Source organism: Uloborus diversus, chromosome 9 (genome assembly GCF_026930045.1).
Source record: "Uloborus diversus isolate 005 chromosome 9, Udiv.v.3.1, whole genome shotgun sequence".
In the NCBI taxonomy this organism is placed as follows: Eukaryota; Metazoa; Arthropoda; class Arachnida; order Araneae; family Uloboridae; genus Uloborus; species Uloborus diversus.
Genome location: NC_072739.1, coordinates 29950113 through 29975143, shown reverse-complemented (window position 1 = coordinate 29975143; position 25031 = coordinate 29950113). Strand labels below are relative to the sequence as shown.

The window sequence follows — 25031 nt, the reverse complement described above, 5'->3', positions numbered from 1 at the left end:
TACGTACAGGCTTCCACAAATTTATGAAGAATATAGGCATAGTATACAAAATGCTGATGCTAAAAAAGATTTAAAATGGTGGTCAAATAATCATGGTGTTGGAATGGCAATGAATTGGCCTCAATTTGAAGTATGTTTTCTTTTTTTTCTTTTATTGTATCAGTTATACTGACAATATTTTTGAATATAATTCATAGACTATTGGTGCATGGAAAAAACTATTAGTGAACTTTGCATTGTTTTATTTGATTTAAAAATTATGCATTATTGCAAATCTTTACATTTATTTTAAAATAGAAAAGATATATTTGAAATCAAAAGTTTGCATTTAGATAAATATAAAATAAAAAGTTGTAACATTAATGGTCTTCCAAAAAGTTAAGGTCATTGAAAAACAGAATGTGAAATATGTGCTATTCATATTTCTTTGTATGAAATCTCCCAGCAAAAATTATGTGAGATAGGTATTAAATTTTGCATTTTGAAAGTAATTTTAGCTTAACAATGTCTTGTCCATCTGTAATTTTCTTTTACTCATAAAAAGAAAAAAAAAGTTAGGAAAAAGAGGGGGGGGGGAAAACCCTAGAGATTTCTCAAATCTTCTTTCTAAACTACACTTCCAAAGTTAACTGTGTGCATAGTAAACTTCAACTTTAACTGAAATTTTTTAGCCCTATAACAGCCAACTCAATTATAAATTAAAAAGAGGAAGTATAAACAAAACTGTTTGAATAATGCTTCAGACTCACCAGTGATCAGAAAAGTCACAAACTAAATAGCAGTTACTAACATAAATATGCAAATTGCTTTTTTAAAAAAATGTACCTGCCTATTTCTTTTACTTTTTAATCAATCCAAGTTTTTGTCGACTTACCTTGTTTAAGCGTGAACTATGCTGCTTATAAATGCATCAATTTGGAGAAAAAAAAAGCGCACTGTAATTTCACTAAATTCTTGAAATTTCTTTGTTCAATTCCTTTTTAAAAATAAAATGAATTTAAAGAAAGAAAAACTGTTATTCCCCCCCCCCCCAAAGGCAGGGGGGCATGCACAGAAATTATGGGGATCACCACAAGTGACTGTGACGGGCCCCCTTCATATTGTTTTCTTCTATGTCCATATATATATATTTCACCATTCATTTTAAAAATCTCGAGGGCCCCTTTAGGCCTGTGCCCAGGCCAACATGTGTCCATTCTCTCCCTCCCCCCCCCCTGCACACCCTTGCCCACAGGCTGGTTGGATTTCTATTCTAATAATTTTTTTTTCTACATCAGAACAATTAGTTTTGGCCCTTCAATTAATTGAAAGTGTTTTACACAAGTGTCATTTATTTTTGTGTTTGTTTTGTCTCAGGAGTACTGTGAGGAATTCCGAGATATTGGTAAATTGAAAAAAGGAGCCGTCCCTGAAAGCGGAATACTTTTGGTGAACCAACAAAAAATTGGAGAAGATTTACCTGTAATAATCATTTTATTTCTCTCTTCCAGCTCTATTTCCTGGCTCATGGATTTGGGGGTTTTCTAACTCTTTTCATTTCAATTCTAACTGCACACTTATTTAGTTACACGCTTTTGCACCTGATTTGATGTTTTTTCCTCCAAAACTTTATAGAGTGGATTCAATTGTTGAAGGAATTGGACACTTTTTACTATAAAAAAAGATTAAGGTTGAGGGACAAATGTTTAGAATTAAATCAGAAATACTTTTAATATCAAAATAATAATAAACATTTGAAGTTTTAAAGAAAAAAGAATATTAAAAAATGTTAAGTGTAAGAAAAACTGAAACAATAATAATTAGCAGTTCACACTAAATTGAAATTTTCCACAAATTAAAATAAAATAATAATAAACATACCACAACAGCACTATCTTTTACAATTTGGTCTTTCATTGGATCATTGGGATACTGGCCACCAAGTCCCTTTGTTTGAAAATCGCTTATGCTTAGAGTAAGAGGCCCCCCCCGGGGGGGGGGGGGGGGATAATAAATAATAAATTCTTGGAAAAATAACTGATAGAATTTCCATTTTCTAATGTGCTTTGCATAAAATTACTTGCTTATTTTTTCCTGCTATATTAAAAAATACTTTTAAAACATTAACTAGGCATTTTGAATCTTCCTTTAAATAGTTACGAGCAGTAAAAGAGTGTGTACTACATTGTTCTTAGTCCTGAACTGTTTTCAAATTGGGATTAATTTGATTTTAACTTTTATTTCTGACAGTGCAAGTTAGTAGTATGAATTAACTTCATCCATTTCTACAAATGAATTGACTTTAATCTATGGAGTTTAAGCCTTCTCCTATAAAATTTGAAATTACCCCAGAAAAAAATAAAATAACAAGATATTTGTAAAGACACTAAATTTTTTTGAATGAAGTAAAATAAATAAAATGTACGTTATAGATGAAAAATATGGGTGGCGATTGAAATTTTTTATCAATATTTTTTTTTCATTAAAAGTCACAACACATACAAACAAACTTTATGTACAAGTGAATTCGAAAGATTTGTTGGCATCCTTTCACAAACATTAAAAAATTAGGTTTTATATTGCTTTAAAATTTTTAAAATGATATCAAAGTGAGTGTTTTTTTTTAATTTAAACAAAAACACAAAAATACATTTATTTTTAATGAGAAGTTTGTAAGAGAATCTTTCATGATGCTGCAATAATTTTAATTCTTTTATTCTTAATAACTCCCTTTCATTTTTGCCTTTATTCAATTCTATTAATGAGTGGAAGCATTTTTCTCTTAGATCTCATGCATGACTTTTATGATTACTAATTTTCACCTGATCTTTCCTTGCAGTCACTCTTCTGAAGATCTTTTGCATATTTGCCATTTTTATATTATGCACAAAATGACTTTTTTATTAGTTAAGCTATTGTTATGTTATATATATATATATATATATATATATATATATATATATATATATATATATATATATATATATATATATATATATATATATATATATATTAAAATTTTATGTTATGTATTTTACACTTTGAAGGGGTGGAGCTTTCAATGCTAAATAGATATTTTGTGATGCTGACATCTAAAAATGTGATACCTAATATCTAAAGGTTGATTGGCACTGCTAACTACTTTTAGTTTGTTTATTTGTCAATAGATATAATTAAAAAAGTATTTAAAAAAAATTGGTTCTACAAGAAAAGCTAAAATAATTTTGACTTTTCTAGTGTGTTATTAAAAAAAGAAAAAAAAAATCCTGCTCCTCAAAGAGTTAAAACAATTGATTATTTTTGCATCACATTTACTATTTACTAGAGTTTCCAATCCCACACCTATTTCAGTCCTGCAGGATTTCGAGATTGTGTGAGGCCAAATCCACGGCATTGTCTTGATAGCTTAAAAAATCGAATTCTTCTATCAAATAAATTATTTTCTCTGCATGTTTAGAAAGAATTCAAATTTTACTTGAATGGATTTTATTTTCAATTAACTACAGTAATTTATGAGTATTTCAAATCAGTTAAAAAAAAAAAGATATTTCTATTCAGAAAAGAATGCCCTCAAAAAAGCCAATGCACTTAATGAACTATCACCTAGGCGGCAACAAATTTTTGTACGGAAAAATGGGCTTGATGAAAACACATGTTCCAATTCCACTGTAGTTGGCTTCACTAACATTAAATTGCCATGAACACTTTGTAGAAGATCACCACGAACTCCACCACCATCCAGAAAAGAGATTTCTCTTATTACCATTATTTGACTTTGATTGGGAATTGCAGGTTTTAAATGATGTACAGGGTTCATTGCTTTCTGTATTGCAATGTCGTGTTCATCTTGCATTGAAAGTTCCTTTGCTTCTTCATCTGTGTTTGCCATAATCATATTAGCTTCTTGTGCCTTTGGTTCCTTAATTGAAGGTGCACCCTGACTGGTTTTATCTGGTTTAAATTGCAATAAAAGCTTTTGGATCACCTCTTTAATTTTGTTTTGCTTGGTGCCTTAAAAAGACCTTCCAACTCTCGAGCTGCAGAAGGATTGCTCAAATATTGTAAAACGTTGCTCATGTCAGTTCTTCTCTGCTTAATTCAAAATTTTAATGCTGCTTTTAATCTCTTACTAAAGGTTGTGAATTGCTCTGCCAGTTTAACTAGCCTAAATTTCAGAGTGACATCTGCAGTTATGAGGTTCGTATGGCGGTGACAAAGACCTTGAATGGCAACTTCTACTGGTTGAAGGGCGCAAATAATTTTAGACATTTCAATCCATTCTTCTTCGGACACTGATATTGAGCATTTTAGGTCGATTAAGGAGTTTTGAACACATTCTTTGAGCTTACAAAAGCGTTCTAACATTACCACTAGGCTGATCCACTGCATTTTACGATCTAATATGAGAGACAGTTCCAATCTAAATTTTTCTAATACATATTTTTGTAAGCATTCATTTTTTAATGATTTTCGAAAAAGTTAGCAAATTTTACGTACTTTCAAAAAAGCTGCACGCACGGAAACAGGCACCTCCTTCGAGAATTGTAATTCATTTCCAGCATCAGCTGATTGATTTCCGTCAAACTCTTCTATGATTGGTGCACCTTCTTCATCATCATCCTGTTCATCTTCATTTTCTGAGACAAAAACATTTGCCTGTTTTGTTTTCTCTTCAAAATTTTGCTCCATTTCATCTTTTTTGTACAAAACGTCGAGAACTCCAAGATGCAATCCATGGACAAAACAGAGCTGCTGCTCTGCATTTACCAACCCTCCCACTTTGACCATCAGACTACATCTCTCAGTTCGGATGCATACAACGTCAGCATCTTGAGATATTTCATTGTATGCTAATTTTCTCACAGTTTCAACATAACTTTTAGCAATCGTGGATCCCTTTACACGAGCCAAATCCAAGTTCCAGATCTTAGATCCAGCTTCATACAAATTTACGTTCATATAACATCTCCCTCACAACAAAGTCCACTCGCCAAATGTTGCATAAAATTTAACACCTTCTTTCATTTTTGTAATATCTTTCAACATTTCTGAGCAGACACATTTGCTAAAATCCAAGAAAATCGACCATTTTCTTTATTGTTGTTGATTATTTTGGTATTGTATAACCTCTATTGGTTAACATCTCACGAATATCTATTGAAGAGCAAAATATTATAAAAAGGAGTTCGTCTACAGCAGCCATCCTTGAAGTTTTTGCTTCTAATGTATTGTCCTTATTGTAGAATAATAAGAAATGATCAGTCCTTTAGGCTTATGTTGGAACTGAGAATTTTCACTTCTTACTGAAGATGAGGAAGACACAGGGTTTCCATTTTCGGATTGAGCTTGAGGTTGTGTTGCTCTCGCATCTATACCTTTCTTCAAAACATTGATTATTTGCACAGCATTTAGATGTGTCTGGAGACTTTTTGTTGAACGTTCAGAGGGCTTCAAAATTTTGTTGCATATTTTACATTTTGCTGTGGGTTGACCAGAAGCTTCTAGCAAAAGCCGACACCAAACGGAGTTTGGGTCATTGGCTTTTAAATCATGTGGTTTAAATGTAACTGGAACAGCCGCTTTTTTGTTCATTGCTTCCATTTTCTATGCAAAACGACAAACGAGACAAGAAAGGTAAACTAGCTCAAGAGTTATTGAATAGTGAATGAACCAACTGTATAAGGGTAACACATATTGTTAGTAAAGTTTTCCTCCCTTTCCCCGAATGCCTGATTTGGGCGCTAACGACTCATTACCATGTAATATGTAAATATGTTTATAGTGAAAAAAGAAAACCAAAAACAAAATGCTACTTTTAATATTTTGCTTTATTTATGCAACGCAATTGAATTTAAACAAAATGAATTTAAAAAAATTCTGCTTTAGCTGACGGTTCAAGGTATTGAAATATCTTCACTTTGTAATAAATTATTTGTGAAATGAATGCGTAGTGAAATGATACCTATTGAAACTATGTATGCATACTTCGGTTTTCAATAAATAGTATGAAAAAGAACATGATTAAACAGGGTTTTTTTTTTTTTTTTTTTCAAAATTTTGATCAAAGAATGAGTGGTAAAAACTAGAAAATCCGTACTAAGAATGATCACCACTTAATCTTTGGTTTTCGGAATTTATCCATGAATATGCGGTAAAATTTGGTGATAATGAACTTCAAACCACAATAAATTATAACCAGAATTTCGTTGTGATGGATTGTAAGCAGTTAAAATAGGACCAAACATTTATTTTATTAAAGCAGGTATTTCTGTTTATTGATACTCGATACAATGAGACTTTACAGTCTATTTATGTAAGTCTGTGTGATTATTTATAATTGTACGCTCATTTTTCGTGAATAGTGAGAGAGAAACCCTGAAAGAAAAAAAGTGAGATTTTGATGTGCAGCAATTATTGATAGCCTCCATGCAGAAACACTTTTTTTTTTTAAATCTACAGCACCTATTTGAAAGTGGATTCTTTTGAAAATAATCTTAACTGATGATGTTTTAAAAATATTCCCAAGCAGCAAAAATTTGGAAAAAATATAAATCTTTTAAAAATCTTACGGGATTAATCCTGCTAAATATCTTGCGGGATACTTTGGAATTCGGGATTGGGATTGGAATCCCTATTTTTTGCACAAAACTGTTTTCAAACTGAATCATTTTTAGGAGTAAATATATGTTTGAAATTGATTTGATTATTTTCGATTTTTGTGCAGTGTTTAATGCAAATATATTTTATTCAAGACAATCTTTTGCAAATATATGTCAAGTATTTTGTGGAAGATGTTTCTTAGAATAAGAGAAAGTAATGTTACTTTGCAGTGAAAATAAATAATTTTTGAACATAATCATCACTCTTAGTGCATTCAATGGAGTCTTTTTTGTACTTTTTGCTGTTTTTCTGTGGAACATCTGCAGAATTTAATATTAAAGGAGTTTTAGGTAGCAAATCCAATCAAATTCCAGTTCAAAAGTTTATTGGGGAGTTAAAAGTGTCATGATTAGATTATTAAGGTCAACATTTTTCTAAACTCGTTTTTTATGCGAAAAAGTTTCATAATGAGTAAAAAGTATTATTCCTTTTTTCGGTTCAAGAAAAGCTTAAAAATTTAAAGCATATCTTAAAAGCATTCAATCAGCTAAATGTTTGGGACAAAATGTTTCCTTCATTGTTGCCGCTCAAAAAGATTTTTATCTGATCTTTTGTTATTCCTCAGTTGTGATCTAATGGTCTGAACCTATCACTTGTGGTTTTTGGATTATTTTAAAACAATTATTGAACGCTTTGTGAATTATGTCATTGTATTGAATGTGAATTATTGTTAAATTAGCCATTGATAGGATTTAAATCAAAAAGTTAATCTTGTACAACTAGTATGATTAAAAGAAAGTTACAAAGAACTACATTAAGTATTATAATTATTTAACGGAGTTAACAACTGAAAATGTAGTTAGTCCTGTGGAGAATAACTTTAAAAGTTATTTTTTACCTTAGTTTTAAACAAACAAATGCAACTATTTAATACTTATACTGTGTTGTGCTTCTATGAAGGATATATTTCCTGAAAAAAAAAGTATTTTTAAGCATTGAGATTCTTTTCAACTTTGAGGTTAAAATTTTGTGCGTTATTAAATTGCTTATACACTTTCTTTATACATATGATATATAACACTTGCTCTCGATGAAAATCTCTGCATGATAAAAAGTTTTTATCTATCTAATCAACTAAATTTGGTTTATTACAATAATGGGGAAAAAATAACCATACTTACTGTATCCTTTCTATACATTTTAGGAATACACTTCTGACTCTCAAAATGTGTCAAAGAAAGAAAAAAGAGGAACAATAAATAATGATGGTGTTGTGGGACCAAAGTTACGATCAGACAAAAGCAAAAATTCTTCTAATCGAAATTCAGGGATGAATTTGTAAGTTTATATATTTTTTTCTTTCGTTCATTGAATTTCTTTGTAAAATCCCGAAAGTAACCCCCCTATCGATTATAGCCCCCCCCCCCTTTTTGTGGAAAGTGAAATCACTTTAAAATCCTGAATATACCCCCCCCCCCCTTCACCTGAAACTTTTCCGATCATCTTCATTTGCCACTCCCTGCAAAAAAAGGATAACATTTTCTGCTTTACTTGGAAAGCATTTACAAAGGTTTAGTTTCCCCCTCCATGTGCAGTTTTGCTTTTCTAAAAAAAAAAAAAGAAAGAAAGAAAACACAATGATTTAAAGAAAACAAAAATGGTCTCCATAGTTTATTCCTTCCAAAATGTCTAGACTCCTTTTGATGCAAGGGCGCCCTTTTTTTTTGTTCATAAGTATTACAAAAGAAATTTATACGGTTGTACTGCTTTTTATTCATTTTGGAAGGAGCATTTTTGTTCTGATTTGTGAAACTGAACGATCTTCAAAACGGCGCCATTTTTAAAACGTGACGCCCTTTTGGAAACGTGTTGCTTAAAAAGTAGCGCGAAACTTAAAAATAACCTTTTTTAAAGAAGAAATAATGTAATTGAACGAGTTTAGGATCATCAGAAATGTAAACTTTACTAAATCGAGTAAGAGATTTGTCTGTGTTTGCGTTCGCGATTTTTGTAAAGCTCAGTTTTCGAAATTACAATCTTCGTAACGAATTTGCGGCCGTGATTGCGATTTTCGCTTCTTTTCTGAAACAAGAACATTAAGATTTTACTTCTTTTACTGTAACCTTATTACTTTCAGTACATAATGAATTTTCAAGCGATAAATTATATGGGTTTTGCCAACTTAAGGTGCAAAATCCTTTCTTTCGAAAAAAAAGTGCGCCCTCATGCAATTTATTACTACTAAAAAATTATGACAAGTTTTTATTAATTAATTTCTCTTTCTTCATTAATATTAACTCTTATTTACTTATTATTTCTTTTCTGTACTCTAAAATTAATACTACTAAAAACAATTATTTTCACTAATTTTTCAGAAAAATCTCGATTATAACCCCCCCTTCTGAAATCAACAAGTTTTGTTTTGAAAATAGGGGGGTTACTGGATTTTATGGTATGTCCATTTTTATAATTTTGCTTCTGAAGTTTTAAAATGTTATTTTAGAAGAGTTTTTTTTTCTTTAAAAAATGAGTTTCAAAATTTCAATCTGTATTTAAATGCTCATGGTAAATTCATGGTATGGAGACTATGGTTTTTCTCTTCTTGATTTAAGGAAATGTAAATAAACTTTACTTATTACATTACAATTTCAGTTTATGCTTTAAGCAAAAAATCAAATGATCTGAAATAATTACTGCTAGATTTTTTGTATAAGATTTTGTGTATGCTACATGTTAATTATTACTGGTTTGCACCATTGTGTTACCGGATTGCCATATGTACTTGCGTATAAGTTGACCTCCTACTTTTAGGAGAAAAATTGGTAGAAAAACTGGAAACCCACATATAAGTGGAGTTTTTACTTTTGGAAAAAAAGGGAGCATTTTGCCGCTAATTTTGAATTTAAACGTTATAAAAAGGAGGAAAATGAAATGTAATGAACATTTTTATGTTAAGAAATGACCGATTTTTATTCTTTTGCACCAAAAGGGTTCAATTTTGCTGCTACGATTTTTTTACTTGTTGCTTTTATTTTGATTTTTTTCAATCAAATTTCATGCTGTAGCCATTTACATTATTTTAAAATAATTTGCGACTATCGGGAAAATTCCTGAATACGACAATCCCCATACTTTTCGTGTAGTAGGCCGTTTACTGTAACTATTTATTCTTTATATTTCACAGTCAGACCATGTAAAATCATTGCAGAATGTGTAAATATTTACTTCTTTAGCATCTGCTTAAAAAAGATGGACTAAAATCGGGAAAATGAGCATTTCTAAAAAAATCAGGGTAAATTTTCAGAAATACTGCCCTGCGTATAAGTTGACTTTAAGCTTCATTTTTTGTAATAAATTTCTCGACTTATGCTCGAGTATATACTGCATAGTTTTTCCAATGTACAATATTGTAAAGGATGCTTTTTAAATATTTTTTTAGAGGCAGAGAACTTAAAATGGAAATAAAACAAAAGAAAAAAATCATTAATGTTCACATAATTTGATTTCGAGATTATGGCATTAATGTTTGAATATGATTTTGGGCATGTGGCTCACCATGGCTGGTGGCTGTTGACCACATACACCAAATGTTGACTTCAAAGTGCTGTGTGCATTGTTCTTTGTTTATCAGGATAAGGAAGGGAGTTCACATATCCTTAGAGGAAATAGTCCAAAGGTGTCAAATCGCAAGAACAAAGTGACCTGTTTGTGGCGTCCTGCTGAAACCACGTATCCCTTCATCATTTCTGAAGACATGGACCATTGATTCCACCGACCCATAAGGTGCACCTTGCTATTTGACGCCCTTGGATTATTTACTCTGGGGATATGTAAAGTCCCTTGCCTACCCTGATAAACCTAGAACAATATAGCACTTGGAAGCCATTATATTTGGTGCATTATTGCAGACATTCAGCTAGATCTATTGCAATAAGTCTGTGAAAACTGGATCTCTAGGTTACGCCCTGTACACGCCAGCTGCGGTAGTCACATGCCTGACATCATATTTAAACATTAATGCCATGAAATTATCTCTCAAATAAAACAAATTACATAAATATTAAAGACATTCTTTTGTCTTTTATTTCCATTGCAAGTTCTCTGCATCTAACAAAACACCTTTTATCTTTCAAATTAATTTTGTTGTAATAAGTAATTGAAGATTATAATATTTTTGATATCTGTTCAAATTGTACTATGACTAAATTTCAATATATATATATATATATATATATATATATATATATATATATATATATATATATATATATATATACATATATATATAGATTTTTTTTTGCTTAATCCGTTTGCATAAATGACCCATTTTTGCCATTTAATTACAGACTTTAAAATATATTAATTTCTGATTTAAGTCTTTCATAAATGATTGCTGTTTGATTATACAAAAAAATTCTTTACTGGATACTTATAACTTTTTTTTTTTTTTTTTTTGAGCTCTTATGATGGCTTTGCTGTACTAGCAAATTTATTGCATATTAAAATACAGTCACTTCCACCAAAACATGCAGTTTGTGATCCAAGACTTTCCAATTTTAGAATTTCACTCATTAATTTAAGTGCTCTATTTCTAGTCTTTTTTTTTTTTTTTTTTTTTGCACATTTTCATTAGTTTATTTATTTGGATCCACTGGATATTAATACATTTAAAATTGTTTTGCAATAAAATTTATAATAACTAAAATCCTGCTGTTTTTTTTTTTTTTTTTGTCTTTCTTTATTTTTAAAAGATAACCAATGCAATTATATTTTACTCATCAAAAAAAAAAAAAAAAAAAAAACTGTTTATTTCATGCAATCATTATTTGAAAAAATAAAATTTAAACTAAAATACAGTAAGACATATTGGCGCAAAAAGCAAACAAACAATTTAAAACCAAGTTTGAAAAATTGAATACAAAGCTTTTCAGAAGAACCAAGTTATACGTTTAGCTGTACACAATTAATGAAAATGAAGCTATGAATGTTGTGATTTGAAAGATGTTATTGGTAGTATGATTGTTTCCTTAAATTTGTGTATCCAGTGATTATTTGGTGCAAATTTGCATTTTCGGTGCAAGTTTATGCCTAGAAGCTGTGCTTCTTAATATGTCTGAAGTCCATTGTTTAACTCCTGAAGTTCTTGATTTGAGACAGTTGAGTACAGCACAAAAACTTATTGTGTTTAAAAATTATTTAACCTGGTTGCAAATACAGTAAACTCTTGATTATCATGAGAATTGGGTGGCATAAGTGCCGCGGATAATAAAAATTGTCTTTCTTCAAGAACTTAGCTGTATTGATTCTTTCTTCCTTCAAAAAGTGAATAGTACACTGAAAATGTTTTGTATTTTCGCACACAAGAAATTAACATCAATAAAAAAACAAGTGTATGTAGGATGAAGAGAGCACAAAAAATCTTTACTAATAACAAAGCTGAAAGTTTCTGTCAGGATCTCTGTGATGCGCCTAAACCATTCGGCCGATTTTAATGAAATTTGGCACGAAGTTTGCAGCATGGGGGTGTGTACCTCAAAGCAATTTTTAAAAAATTTGATGTGGTTCTTTTTCTATTCCAATTTTAAGAACAAAATTATCATAAGCTGGACGAGTAAATTACGAAATTATCATAAGGTGGAACCGTAACATGGGTACAAGCCAATTGGCGAGAAAATTCACCATACATTATTTGTAAATATACAGGCAAACCAAAAGACCTTTTAATTTTTCTATTACGGGCAAAGCCATGCGGGTACCACTAGTAAATAAATAAATGAAACAATGAAACAAAAACAACTGAATTTAAATGTACAATTGTTTGAGAGAGAAAAAAAAACAGTCATTGGTATTGCTTTTTACTGCAAAAATAATGTTCCTGATTTTATAATGTTTGGCTCACGAATAATCAGGAGTTTACTGTACTTATAACTCATGTCTGATATGCGATTTTGCAAATAATGTAATTTTTTGATTATTCACTTAGTTGAAGACTGCTGTTTGTTTACTTTTTAACTATTTAATGATGAATTCTGTATTTTGTGTTTTTAATCCTAATAAGCAATGTTCTTATTAGCCAAAAACATTCTACCAATCCTTTTGAAGTTGGTGAAAATGAAGCGTTCGAAGAGAAAGACACGTAATGGAAAATCTTTTACTAGAATTACATGCTTGCCGAAATAGCTTTGCATTTGCTTTGAATGCATGAATTAGAAGTTTTTCATGCATGAAATTAGTGCTTTCTGCATACAACATTGCTTCATTAAGATTTAAATAAATCTTTTTGCTTGTTCGATCAGTGAGAAATTAAATAGCTATGCTTATTGTAGTTAATAATATATTTGTATTTACATTTTCAGAAATACAGTGACCTCTCACTTATACGCAACCAAAGGGGACAACGAAATTTTCGGGCATAAGTGAAAAACCCCAAAAATGAAATTAAATGCAATAATTTTAACAATTTAACATCAGTTATGGTGATACTAATAGTACACTACTAATACTAATGAATAAATACGCACATAATTTCAGTTTATGCATTGTAATTTAATAAAAATGTAAAATTGGTTGTGCATTTTATCATTTTTCATATACTTTACAGTAAAAAATTACACTTTAAAAATGTTTCGTAATGAGAGCTACGACGATGGAAAAGATCCTCGATAGGCTGCGTTGATGCTTGCCGCTTGGAAAACTAATTATTTAAAACTACGCAGAAAATGTGAGAAAAATCTAAAAATGATTATGCAGTTTATTTTGGAATGTATGATATGAATTCCAGGTGCATACATGTCTTTGAATAGTAATATAAAAAAATACTGATTCAATTGAATGTGATAATACTTGGTTCTTGCATCAATAAATACAACTAGCGATACATGTGACACTCATTTCAAAAAGAAAAAAAGACCGAGATAAAAAGAAAGAATGAAAGGAAAGGGAATAGTCAACTTGCATAAAAAGAAAAAGCCTTTTATTAAAACGGGGGATTAGCTAAACAGTTAAAAGAAAAACAATTAAAAACTCACATAACATGATTTTTGCCATTGGTTTCAACTACAAATTTTAAAGCTTTGTAGGAAGCTTTACAGCCTAACTAAGGGGTAATGCTAAAAACAAAAATCCCCCCCCCCTCCCTGCCAAAAAAGCAATGAGGTTCCAAGAAAAGTTTTTGTATCTGATTTGGAACACATTAAAAAATTTAAAGCATAGCCTTTGCCTTGCTTCTCTTTTATGGTTTTGTTTTAAGTATAACATTTCCCATATTTTTTACAATTTTCTGGAATTGTGATATGATTGTAAAGGAAACTTCTTGTTTATTGTACTTAAAATATCTGTCTTCATCTGCATTTTTTTTTTTTTTTTTTTTTTTTAAATTGAAGTGCTTGGGGCAGAAATGTGATAATCCACAAGGAGTGACTTTTCAATCAAACTTTTTGTTTCTCATAACTAAAATTGAAATAAACATGACAACGGAATGTGTCATTTGGAGAAAACATATCCAGTTTTAGTATTGCAGAATATAGAATGTATAAATACCTTTGAAAAATTCTATAAATATTTTTTATAAGTTGGAAATTGGCCTACTGAAAATCCACATCATGCGACATATCACATTCTTTCCCTGGGCACTTCAATTATAAGAGTTTCTATACTTGCATGAACAAATATTTTGTTTACACTTGAACAAAACGATTTTTAAGGAAATGAGGATGAGGAAAACATAGCTATATGGGTAGTGAACTTTTTCGCAAAATTTCAAAAATTGTCACATTTTCTAGGAAGAAGCTGTACTATAGAAAACTAGTTGGTGCGAAAGAAATCTGAGTAGATTGTCAAATTTGAATGGTTATTGCCTAGATTTTATTTTACTTTTTATGCATGTGTTTGTTTAGTTAGGAAATTTGACTGCATGCAATTATCGTGGTTTAATTCAAAAAGAAAGATTCTTGGTTCAAGGGCGGAATTTAGTTCCATGCCACTCGTGAGTTGTTCTGAAGTTTGTTGATCTTCCAGCTTCCCTTTAAGGAAGAAACAAACCTATATTGATTTTTTAAACCCAATTGAAAGGAAGCCCCATTAATCTTGAAAAGGAATGTTCCCAAAATAGGACCGAGGGTGCCTGATTTCAGACATCGGGCTTGTGACTGAAAAGTTGCGGGTTCAAGGCTGCCTCGTCTGAGTCCCTCCATGCATGCCAGTGCTGACTTGTGTATATTAAATCTCTCCTGAGCAAAATATCAAGATTGTATCCCAAATGAATGCCTCTGATGTTGCCTAGTATCTTTTTATAAAGTAGTTATTATATTTTAAACCTTACTTGAAGATACTGCTGCATACACAAATTACATTTATGTGTCAAAACTTTTGTAAAAGTTATTAGTTTTTGAGTCAATATAAGTCCTGAATTCATTCAAAACATTAGGTTCATTAATTTAGATAGATAATGACATGCTTTTTTGCCTTTTTATTTGAATGTGAACAATTTCTTCCATAGATGTTTGTTAAAAATAGTTTGACTTCCGCAATGTTTAAAACTAGTTTCGACTTTTAGGAATGGTAAGCAAGAACAAAATCCTTTTGATGATGATCAGGAAGATTGGGACGAAGGCTCGAACGAAGCACTAGTTGACAATGGGGAACCTGGTGTTCCCGTGCGAGCATTGTATGATTACGAAGGTGCTGAAGATGATGAATTATCATTTAAAAGTGGTAAGGCATTTCAATTTAGTCTCTGTATCCCCTCACTTTTTTTCTCTTACGTGCAATAATAATACAATATATTTCCGCGCATAAGCCAAGAATTTTTGCACTTTTTTCAAGTTAAATAGGGATCATGAACTTTATTTGGGATCTGTGATAATGTCGGCACTTCTGTGATGCATTGCACACTGTGGAGTAGGTGGAGTGAAAAAAATCAAAAATTGATAAAACGTTAAGTAATAGTGCGGAAAAGTTGCCTTTTGTAGAGATATTTTGTCATGCAAAAGGATTTAGATATTAAAAAATATCTTGAGGGGCTGCCCGCGCCTTGAAGTTAACCATTATTGCTTAAAAACTGGAAAAAGTTACAACTATTTCATCAAAAATAAAAATTTTATGTAATATCACTCAAGAGTAGGGTTTTTGTGTAGATTACAGACTGCATGTGATGACTTTAATAATGAACTATATTTTAAAGATCCACACATGCTTTGAATTTGACCAATATAGCCTCAAAACTGACCAACATCGTAAGGATCCGTACTTTGAGAAAAAGTATTAGAAGTCATTACTTGTAAAAATGTGCTATTGTATTAATCAATCCTTGCATAGATATCGAAATAAAAGTAATAAAAGCATTTCTTACATAGAGAAAGAAAAAGGTGATTTTCCCCTTAGCGCATAAAAAAATGGAAAATTTACTTGTAATAAAGAACGTAAGCACATAACTTTGGTGCAGAAAGTAGGTTAGGTATAAAAATTTGAAAATAAATATGTAGCTTGCAACATCCCACATAAATCTCACTTTGAAGCAAAAGAAGTTGCTAAATAAATTGAAATGATTTTTGAGCTCTCAAACTATAACTACATTTTACGCAATAAAACATAGTATGGCTGGTGAGTCGGACTTATTATCTTGACTCCTAACAATGTTTGGTATTAGTCATGCATTGTGAGGCAATATTTATGGATTCTGATCTGACTCTAAGAAATCCATCTCTCTTGGTTCGACAACCAACTCTGGTTGACACTTCTTTGTCTAATTTTATGCATTGTCTCATTGTTTTAGTACAACATGAGGTTTTGTAAATCATGCAATTCAGTAGGTACACCATCAAGTACCATTTCTTTCAAAGTTTTATCTTAAATTCCTATTGTAGGTGGAGAATCCTAGTTTTCCCACTCCCACCTATCAATGAACTCAAGGTAGTCTCTCAGCATCAAAATTGAAGTATGGAATTATAAATTTTTGTTGTCCAATCGAATTCTTCAACTTTGCCATCGTATTCCGATGGAAATCATGTTCTCAGATGACGACTCGATCATCAACAATGCTGTAGTACACTGGTTACTTTGAGAATCTAAAAAATATAACACTCGAGAATGCAGATGATTGTCATCAGAGAACTTGGTTTTCATCGGATTATGAAGACAAATTCGAAGAATTGGACTGGGCATTGAAAATTTACAATTTCAGATTTCAATTTCCAAGCTGAGAGACTACCATGAGCTCATCGATAAGCAGAAGTGGGAAAACTTGGCTCCACCTTTCCAAAATGGGAATTTCGGGTAAAACTTTGAAAGAAATGGTGCTTGATGGCGTATCTACTGAATTTTATAGTTTTCAAAAACTCACATGTGATATTAAAGCAGTGAGAGGATAAGTAAAATTGGATAAAGAAGCGCCAGCTTTAGTTTGTTTTATAACCAAGAGAGATGGCTTTATTCGAGTACAATTAGAATCCAGAAATATGCCACAATATAACACTAAAACCGAAAATTGGCATTAGTCAAATAGTTCAACTTGCATGCCAAACTATATTTTATAGTAATCAATGTGATTACAGTTTGAGAGCTCAAAAATATTAAAATTTATTTAGCAACTTCTTTTGTTTTAAGGTGTGGATTACGTCGGCTGTTTCAAGCTACATTCATGTTTTCAAATTTTAACACTTAACCGTTGTTCCCCATCATGGGCAAATTTTACTTTTTGAGCTAAAGTGCAGAATTATCTTTTTTTTTTTTTTTTACTGGATAAAAAATGCTTGTATTATTATTTTTACTGCATCTATGTAAGAATTAATTCATATGGAAGCAATTTTTTACAAATAATAACTTCTAATACTTTTTCCTCAATGTACAGAGCATCACAATGTTATTCAATTTTGACGCTGAAACTGTGGGACAATTCCTTCACTTTTTACTGATAGCTGAAATTTAGGCACTACTTTTTTCATTAGATCTAAGCCTAAAAAATTCGAGCTAAAAACGCAAATAACTCCCCACCATAATTAAGTTAGTGCATTGAAATAAATTGTGTAGAACACGAAAAATTCCACTTTTTCCAACAATATATAATATTAATATGTGCAAGTAATTTTCACTCCTTTAATAGGATATTTACGCAAAACCTAAACTTAGAAAATTAATCACAAAAAAAGTAATTTAAAATTTAAAAAACATAACCCCAGGTTCAAACCACTGGGGCTAGAAGTAATTTTGTACAAGGCTTCCTGGATGCAGGCCCGCGACAGACTTCCCTTCAGAGTTTCTTTGACCTTACTTTTTTTTTTTAATATAAAGAGAAAACTAACACAGATCAACAAATGGAACTATAAATTAATTGGGGGAGGAGAGATGTGATTACTTCAGATAGGGGCTGCCAGAATTAAAATTGTCAGCATCTGGTGTTACAGGGACTTAATTGGAAAATATTATTTGCGAATAGAACTAACTGTTTCTGTTGGATGTTTATGTATAAAGCTTATTTCCTACATGCAATTTACCAGAGAGCCCGGTTATCACATTCAGAGACTGCAGTTTTGTTTTTATTGGAACTCATTAGTCTGGATTAGTGAACAACCAAGGGAGACAGATGTCATATCAGTAAAGCTGAGAAAGCCAACAAACTGTTAGATAGAGTAAAATAAGAACATCACTGCAATTTCTGGATGTGATATCTGGGCTGTCTGGTACAATGCATGTAGTTCTGCTTTAGCCTTGACTTACCAATAAAGCTTATTTACTTAGAACGTTTAGAGAATTCCCCATTGCTTGAAATAAATGCTATTAGATCTTTTCAGTTGTTCATTTAAATGAACACTAAACAGGATGTAGTATTGTAAAAACATTAATCTAACTTATTTCAACAAAAGTATAAAGGTCAAATTTGCATACATATTGCATAATAAGGTGTTCCCTGATACTCTGAAACAAGTGTGTACAGCATTTTTGAAAATTTGCTGTAATAACATTGATTTTTTTCTTTTAATTCACTACTGTAATCTTGATTTTGCAGGCGAAGTGTTTGAAAAACTGGAAGATGAAGATGAGCAAGGCTGGTGCAAAGGCAGAAAAGACGGACGAGTTGGATTATATCCGGCGAGTTATGTCGAGCTTGCGGCAAATTGAAACTTTAGTGTTACGACCACCAGGTGATCCCCATGGGATCTGTGCACAAGTGTAATTTGCTGTACAAAGCACAAAGAAATTTTGTTCTGTGTTATAATGTTTGCCAGCTACAAATATGTTATTGTGCAATCATCAAGTCACTGAACGTTTTATTTTCACCGAATCTTTAAAAGCAATTGTTGGATAAATTAGTTTTTCATAACAAAGTATGGTCATCAAAACATATTTTGCTAGACTTTCCAAGCTCGAGAGAAATAGCTGTACAGCCGAGAATTGAATGAAGATTGTTAAAAGGGTTTTTGAAAGATGAAAAATTTATACGTGCTGTGATGAAAATCAAGTTTTTTGATATAGACTACTGGTTATGCATGTAACTTTTAGTTCATTGATCGCAAGAAGATGTGTATTTTGAAACAAGTCACATTACCCTACTAATTGTATACATTGTTCGAAAATTAGCTTTGTAATAATTTAATTTTTCAAAAAGTTGTACCCTATCAAAGAATGCTTTTACTGCCAAGTTGGAAGTATCTGTGCTGACATTGAAATAAGATCATGAGATTTGAAAAACAATTTGGAAATATTTCTGCAGCCAGGATTATACATGTTTGAATTGATTCTAGACTAAGAGCGAGTTGTCAATTAGTGTAGTCAGAAAATGCAGTTATTTCTTAAATGTGCTTCTGTTAATTTCCCAATTGAAATTACTATTTGTAATTGGATATTTCAACTTTTTTTTTCTTTTACAAAATTTGATGTTTTAAAAAGGTTTTGAAATTTTTCAAAAGCAGTTTCCAAGATGAAAGAATATTTTGGGTAGTTATATCTTTGAACCATCTGTAAAAAATATTCGTTACTTAGGTCATTATTTTGAACTTCTAAACAAATGCAAAAACACAAAAGCAACAAGATTTTCTCACCATTAGCTTTTGTATTTTTTTTTCTTTTTCTTTGTGACTTTAAGAAGGAACTGAAATGTACTTATTTTTAGGATCTCATTTTAATATTTTTTTTCTCCTTGGTATGAAAAATTATTTCAGTTAAAGGCATTTTTACATTTTGTTTCCATAAATTTGAGCAAATATTAGGGTAAGATGTTCAAAATATAGTTAATGTGCAATCTTACATATATATATATATATATATATATATATATATATTTTAATTTCAAACACATCATAGGTAAAGTATTTGATATTAATAATCATCTGAACATTTTGTTCTTATGTTATTATTTTCCTACTTTTCAGCATGTTGAATATTGGGGCTTTTCTACGATCTTTACAAGACAAAAGCTGCAATTCAAATGTTACCATGCTGTTAAGTATCTAGCACTATTTGCTAACTTCTTAGCAAATCCAACTACAGAATTTACAACATAAAACACACATTATTTATTATCTTTAAAAAATACATTCAAGAAATATATTTTGTGTGATTAAATTTTAAAGATATGATTTATAATCAAATACTTTGAGCACAACAATTGCATATATATATATGCCTTAGAATAAGCAGGTACCATGCTTAGTACATTTTTAAATTTAATTTTACATTTTTTAAATAGCCATCTTTTTAATCATTGATTTCAAAAACTGATCAAATGCCAAGTTACAAAAAATTCAGAGAAACATTTTTTTGTATCATATTTTTTTTCTAATAGAAGATAAAATATTTTTTATTGGTAGGGACACTCATTTAAGAATATTTCATTGGGTAAAAATTTCTTATTGTAGGATTTAATATGATGGGAAGGTTCTTTTTTTTCTTGATTGGTTGGTTCTATTTGGGTTTTTTTGAAACAAGAGCCTTAATATGCTATACTGCACTAACTTTTTTTCTTGGAACAAGAAATTTGGCTTTTGAATGTAATCTAAAATAAATTATTTAATTAAGGCTGCACTTTGTGAGATAAAAAAGCATCTGAAGAAAAGCTCATTCTTTGACCTACCCAAAATTTGCCTACTGCAGGAAGAATTGAATATTTTGATTACACTTATCAGTCAGTAATTTTTATCTTGTATACTTCTTTCATTACTTCTTAGAAACTTTTAGGATAATACTACTACTAAATTTGTATAAAATATTCAGATCACCTTGCTAGTCTTATGTTTAACAAATTTTTTTTTTTTTTTTTTGGGGGGGGGGGAGATGAAAACTTATTTGTTCTGTTCTTTAACATTATTCAAAAACTTTCATTATATTTCATAATGTCCCGATTTTTTTTTTTAGTTTTTTTTTTCAGTTTATCTTATTTTCTTTGTTTTTCCTCAGGGAATTTTTTTTACGAATTTCATATGTTTTTGAAAAACATGTTTTGAATTAGAAATGCAAATGAATTTGGCTGATATAAGACATAAATCTGCGTTTCCTGTTTCATATTGAAAAAATATTTTTGAAAACAGTATTTAACTTAAATACAAAGCTGCTGTCATCAAATACACCAGTTCCGAGTAAATTTTCTACTTACAGGAGAAAAGAACCTTTATATATATATATATTTTTGAGTACAATTTCATAGACTGGGAGGAAATCTAAAGTCTAAATTAAAAAAAAAAATCATTTGATGCATTTTTTCTTTGAAATTTAGACTAATTTTAAACAAAAATATCTTAATGACATATAATGAACCTAATTCAGGTGTGGATCCAGATATGTTTGTAAGTGGGGTCAAGTCTCAAAAGCCCAGTAAACAAACCCAGTCAATCCTTTGAATTATGACGTTCTTGAGAAGAAATACTTTACAGAACCAAGCAAACAAAAGGTTTCTATTGATTCCATGTACTACTTTTTCGGATCTAAAAAACTGAAGTTTAATAATGATCATAATTAATTTCTTGTCATAGGGTGGTCAGCTGATCCTTTGATCCTCCCCTGAATCTGCCCTTGACCTAATTGATGCCTGACCTTTTTTATTTTAAATAAAATTGATTAACATTAATACCTGTCATTATGTTCAGCCAGTTCAACTGTATGCTAGTGTATATATAAAACTTGCTCAATTATTTTGTGTTTAAACTTTTTTATTAGTTTGTTTCATGCACTAATTAACTGTGCAATTTGTTATTCTTTTTCCTATCTATTCATTCATTGTTTAATCATACATGTTACTGTTCAATCATAATTGTTATTTATTGTACCTTCTAAATGTGAATTTTTTTTTTCTGTTTTTATTTCAAATATCTATTCTGTTGCTGTTTTCCTAGTTTATTTCATTAATTTCTCTCTAGTTTAAATCCTCATTGTGGCAGTTTTTGCTCTTCAGAAAGCACTTATCTTGCACATGCTAAGGTTTGAAAAATGCACTATAGCAGTAGAAAGGCAAGTTAGATAACCAGGCCTTCTATTTTCAGAAGTAATATAGAAAAGCAGATACTTTTTATAAAGAATTCACGTCCAGTGGTAGGTGAGCAGAAAACCATGTTCCAGCAAAAGTTTTCATTGCTATTATTTTTAATAATGCTGTAAATATTGAAATGGGAATGAATGGTTCAGCAGAAAGACAATCTAAGATGCAAATGTATTAGACTCACTGACGGTTTATTTATTTTTATATAAAGACTCCTTTATATATACATTTGATTATGAGACTAAAATGTTGTCAAAGCATTTTGGCTAACCCTTTGTGGCATGGTGGCTTCGTTTGAGGCATACATTTTTTTTTCCAACAAATTCTGCACTTCAAAGCCAGACTAACATAAGTCGCATTATAGCTACTTTGCGGGTGAGTGAAAAAACTATTGTCTGATGCATTCAAAGGATGGGACACATGCACTTTTATGCTGGTAAATAATTGTAAAGAATTTTTTTTCGTCATAGCATAATGTTGTGATGATTCAATGTGGAATAAGATTCTGCATATAACCTGAGTAAGCTAACCTAAGCACATACTTGCAAACCTTCAAAGGGAAAAAAAATGAGATTTTACTAGAGGTATATAAGTGATTTACCAACGAAATATCCTCACTACAGAATTATTAAATTATGCTTTTAAATAACATGAATACTTTAAAGTGAAATTATGATTTTTTTTCAGATGTAAGCAAATTGGTAGTAGCAAGAAAAATATACTGCAAAGGAAAAACTAAATAATAAGGAGTGAATTTGCTTAACGTTTCGTACATTCTCCAGTCTTTACCAGTAAAGTAGCTACAAAAATTTAATTACTAAAATCCGAAAAAAAAGGAAATCAATATATAATGAAAATACAATATAAAATAAATAGGTATAGGGTAGCACTTGTTAAAATAACATTAAAAATAATTGAAATACTTTCAAGATGCAAAAGGATTGAAATCTGCTGCAATTTTCGGCAAAGCACGTGCTTCGTTGAACATGCAAAGTGGAAAGCTTCTAAAAAATTAATTTTTACTAAATGAGTTATTAATTGGAAAAATTCTTATTCCCTGACATTGGTAGACTAGAAAAGGGAGCCATCTATTGAGAAGAAAGTGAAGCTTTTTTCATGATTGACTTAAAAAACTGCAAAAACGGGAGAAAATCGTAAAAAAACCGGAAATCGGAGAAAAGGGAGCCATCTATTGAGAAGAAAGTGAAGCTTTTTTTCATGATTGACTTAAAAAACTGCAAAAACGGGAGAAAATGGTAAAAAAACGGAATTCGGGAGACGAAAGCAAAAAAAGGGAGACTCACGTTAAAAACAATAGAGTTGGCAAGTATGTAAGCAGTAATAACCTGAAAACTGCCATTTTTGTGCTTAGATTAGTCTGGTTCTGAAATGCAGAATTTATAACTCTAGAGCTTGAATACCCTACCTCGCGGTTATTTGAGAAACTACCAAAAGAGGTAAAACATTCCGTTCCACGTTTTTCTTTTGTGGTGCAATATAATTTCTAAAGAATAGAAAAGAAAAATCCCCATAAAAAAGATGAAAAGTTATTGTCATTGCAGATTAATAAGTTACTGCATTTGTCTGTTTTACATCTTTCAGCTGCCATTAGCCAGAAATTGCAATATACCTCCTATAGTTTATTGGAATTATGAATCGTTGAAGCCACTGTGTCAGTTTGCTGACAAAAAAAAAAAAAAAAAGGAAATTCAAAATGGTGGCTTCAAACGAGTGCCTCAAAGGGTTAAGTTTTGGTCCGTAAAAGAAAAAAAAACTTAAGCTTGAAAATATTTTACAGTTGGAGATTCTGCATTCAACATGCTGTCTCCATGATAATATAGCTCTCATTGTCTTCCATGTGCCCATGTTTTTCTATAATTCCAATACATGAAAAAGATTGAAATTTCTGCTTTAATTTGTTGTTGATATCATAATTTCTTCAAGGAAAATTACAGAAAGCTTTCAGCTTCAATTTGCTGCAAATGTTTAAATTTGTCTGATCTTGATCTGAAAAAGTGAATATGTATTTGTACTTAAACCAGTATTTCTCCCCCTTCCACTTGCCGTAAGCAGCTTTGAATTTATCCTTGCCTGAATCATTTACGTTGTAAATAGTTGGAGGTGTTTAATTAAATGTATATTCACTTATATTTGTATGCATTTGACTCATTTTGTTGCGTGTGATTTATTGTGGTCTACTTAGCTTGGTCTGGTAATGTCTAGACTGAGAACATTAGCAATCATTTTATTTTGCGTTTTTACGACAGTACTGCACCTTTGTAAAGTATTCAATTCTCAGTTAATACATTGAGTAAGCTAAAAATGTGATTCCTGAAAAGCACAGTGAGCTTAATTCAATTACTAATGCAGTCGAACCTGTTTACTTTGAACATGTCTCTCTCAAAAACCTCTCAATGTCAAAATTTTTCATTTTCTCTGCATTTTTAGAATAAATTCAATGTTTTCCATCATGTTTATCTCGAATAAATTTTCCCTAAAACTTCCCTAATATCAAATTTTGGCTACTCTGTCCCCCCATTTTCAAATTTGATATACCTGGCGATTTTTATCAAGAGCAGAACTTGGATGCAAAAAGCATTTTTTCTGATATTAGCAGTCATACACTCAACCAAATCTTGTATGACATACATAAGCGGATTTAGGACTGAGTTCCTGGGGGGGGGCAGGATTTTTTTTTAGCAACGTTTTTATTGCCCCCCAGTCCTATGTTTTTGTCTGTTTCCTGTGATGCATAAGTCCATGCTTTACTTTTTTGTGTGTCGTTTGACCTGAAGAGAGGGAGCTGGTATCGAGGGAGTGACGCAGGGCTCCCTTTTAAGTAGGAAATAGAATATCTCCAATTTTAGGTTGCCGGGGGTTTCTCCCCCGGAGGAAATTTTGTAAAATGGATATAAAATTCTGCATTTTGAAGCCTAATAAAGGTTAATTGGATAGACATAGAAATTGATAACTAGCTTATACAGTTGTA

General features: G+C 30.8%; 1 protein-coding gene across 2 annotated transcripts in view; it reads left to right on the top strand.

Annotated features, from left to right (window-relative positions):
- Window positions 1-24192, top strand: part of LOC129230744 (protein kinase C and casein kinase substrate in neurons protein 1-like) — a 132500-nt gene extending 108308 nt beyond the window's left edge. Inside the window, exons 7-11 of one of the 2 annotated variants that reach the window (XM_054865170.1) lie at window positions 10-130; window positions 1357-1461; window positions 7784-7917; window positions 15134-15291; window positions 18581-24192. In XM_054865170.1, the coding sequence (XP_054721145.1) occupies window positions 10-130; window positions 1357-1461; window positions 7784-7917; window positions 15134-15291; window positions 18581-18693 (631 nt within the window). In that variant the 3' untranslated portion in view covers window positions 18694-24192. The remainder of the gene's footprint in view (window positions 1-9; window positions 131-1356; window positions 1462-7783; window positions 7918-15133; window positions 15292-18580) is intronic. The other variant, XM_054865171.1, reaches the window with a different exon arrangement.
- The last annotated feature ends 839 nt before the right edge of the window (window positions 24193-25031 follow it).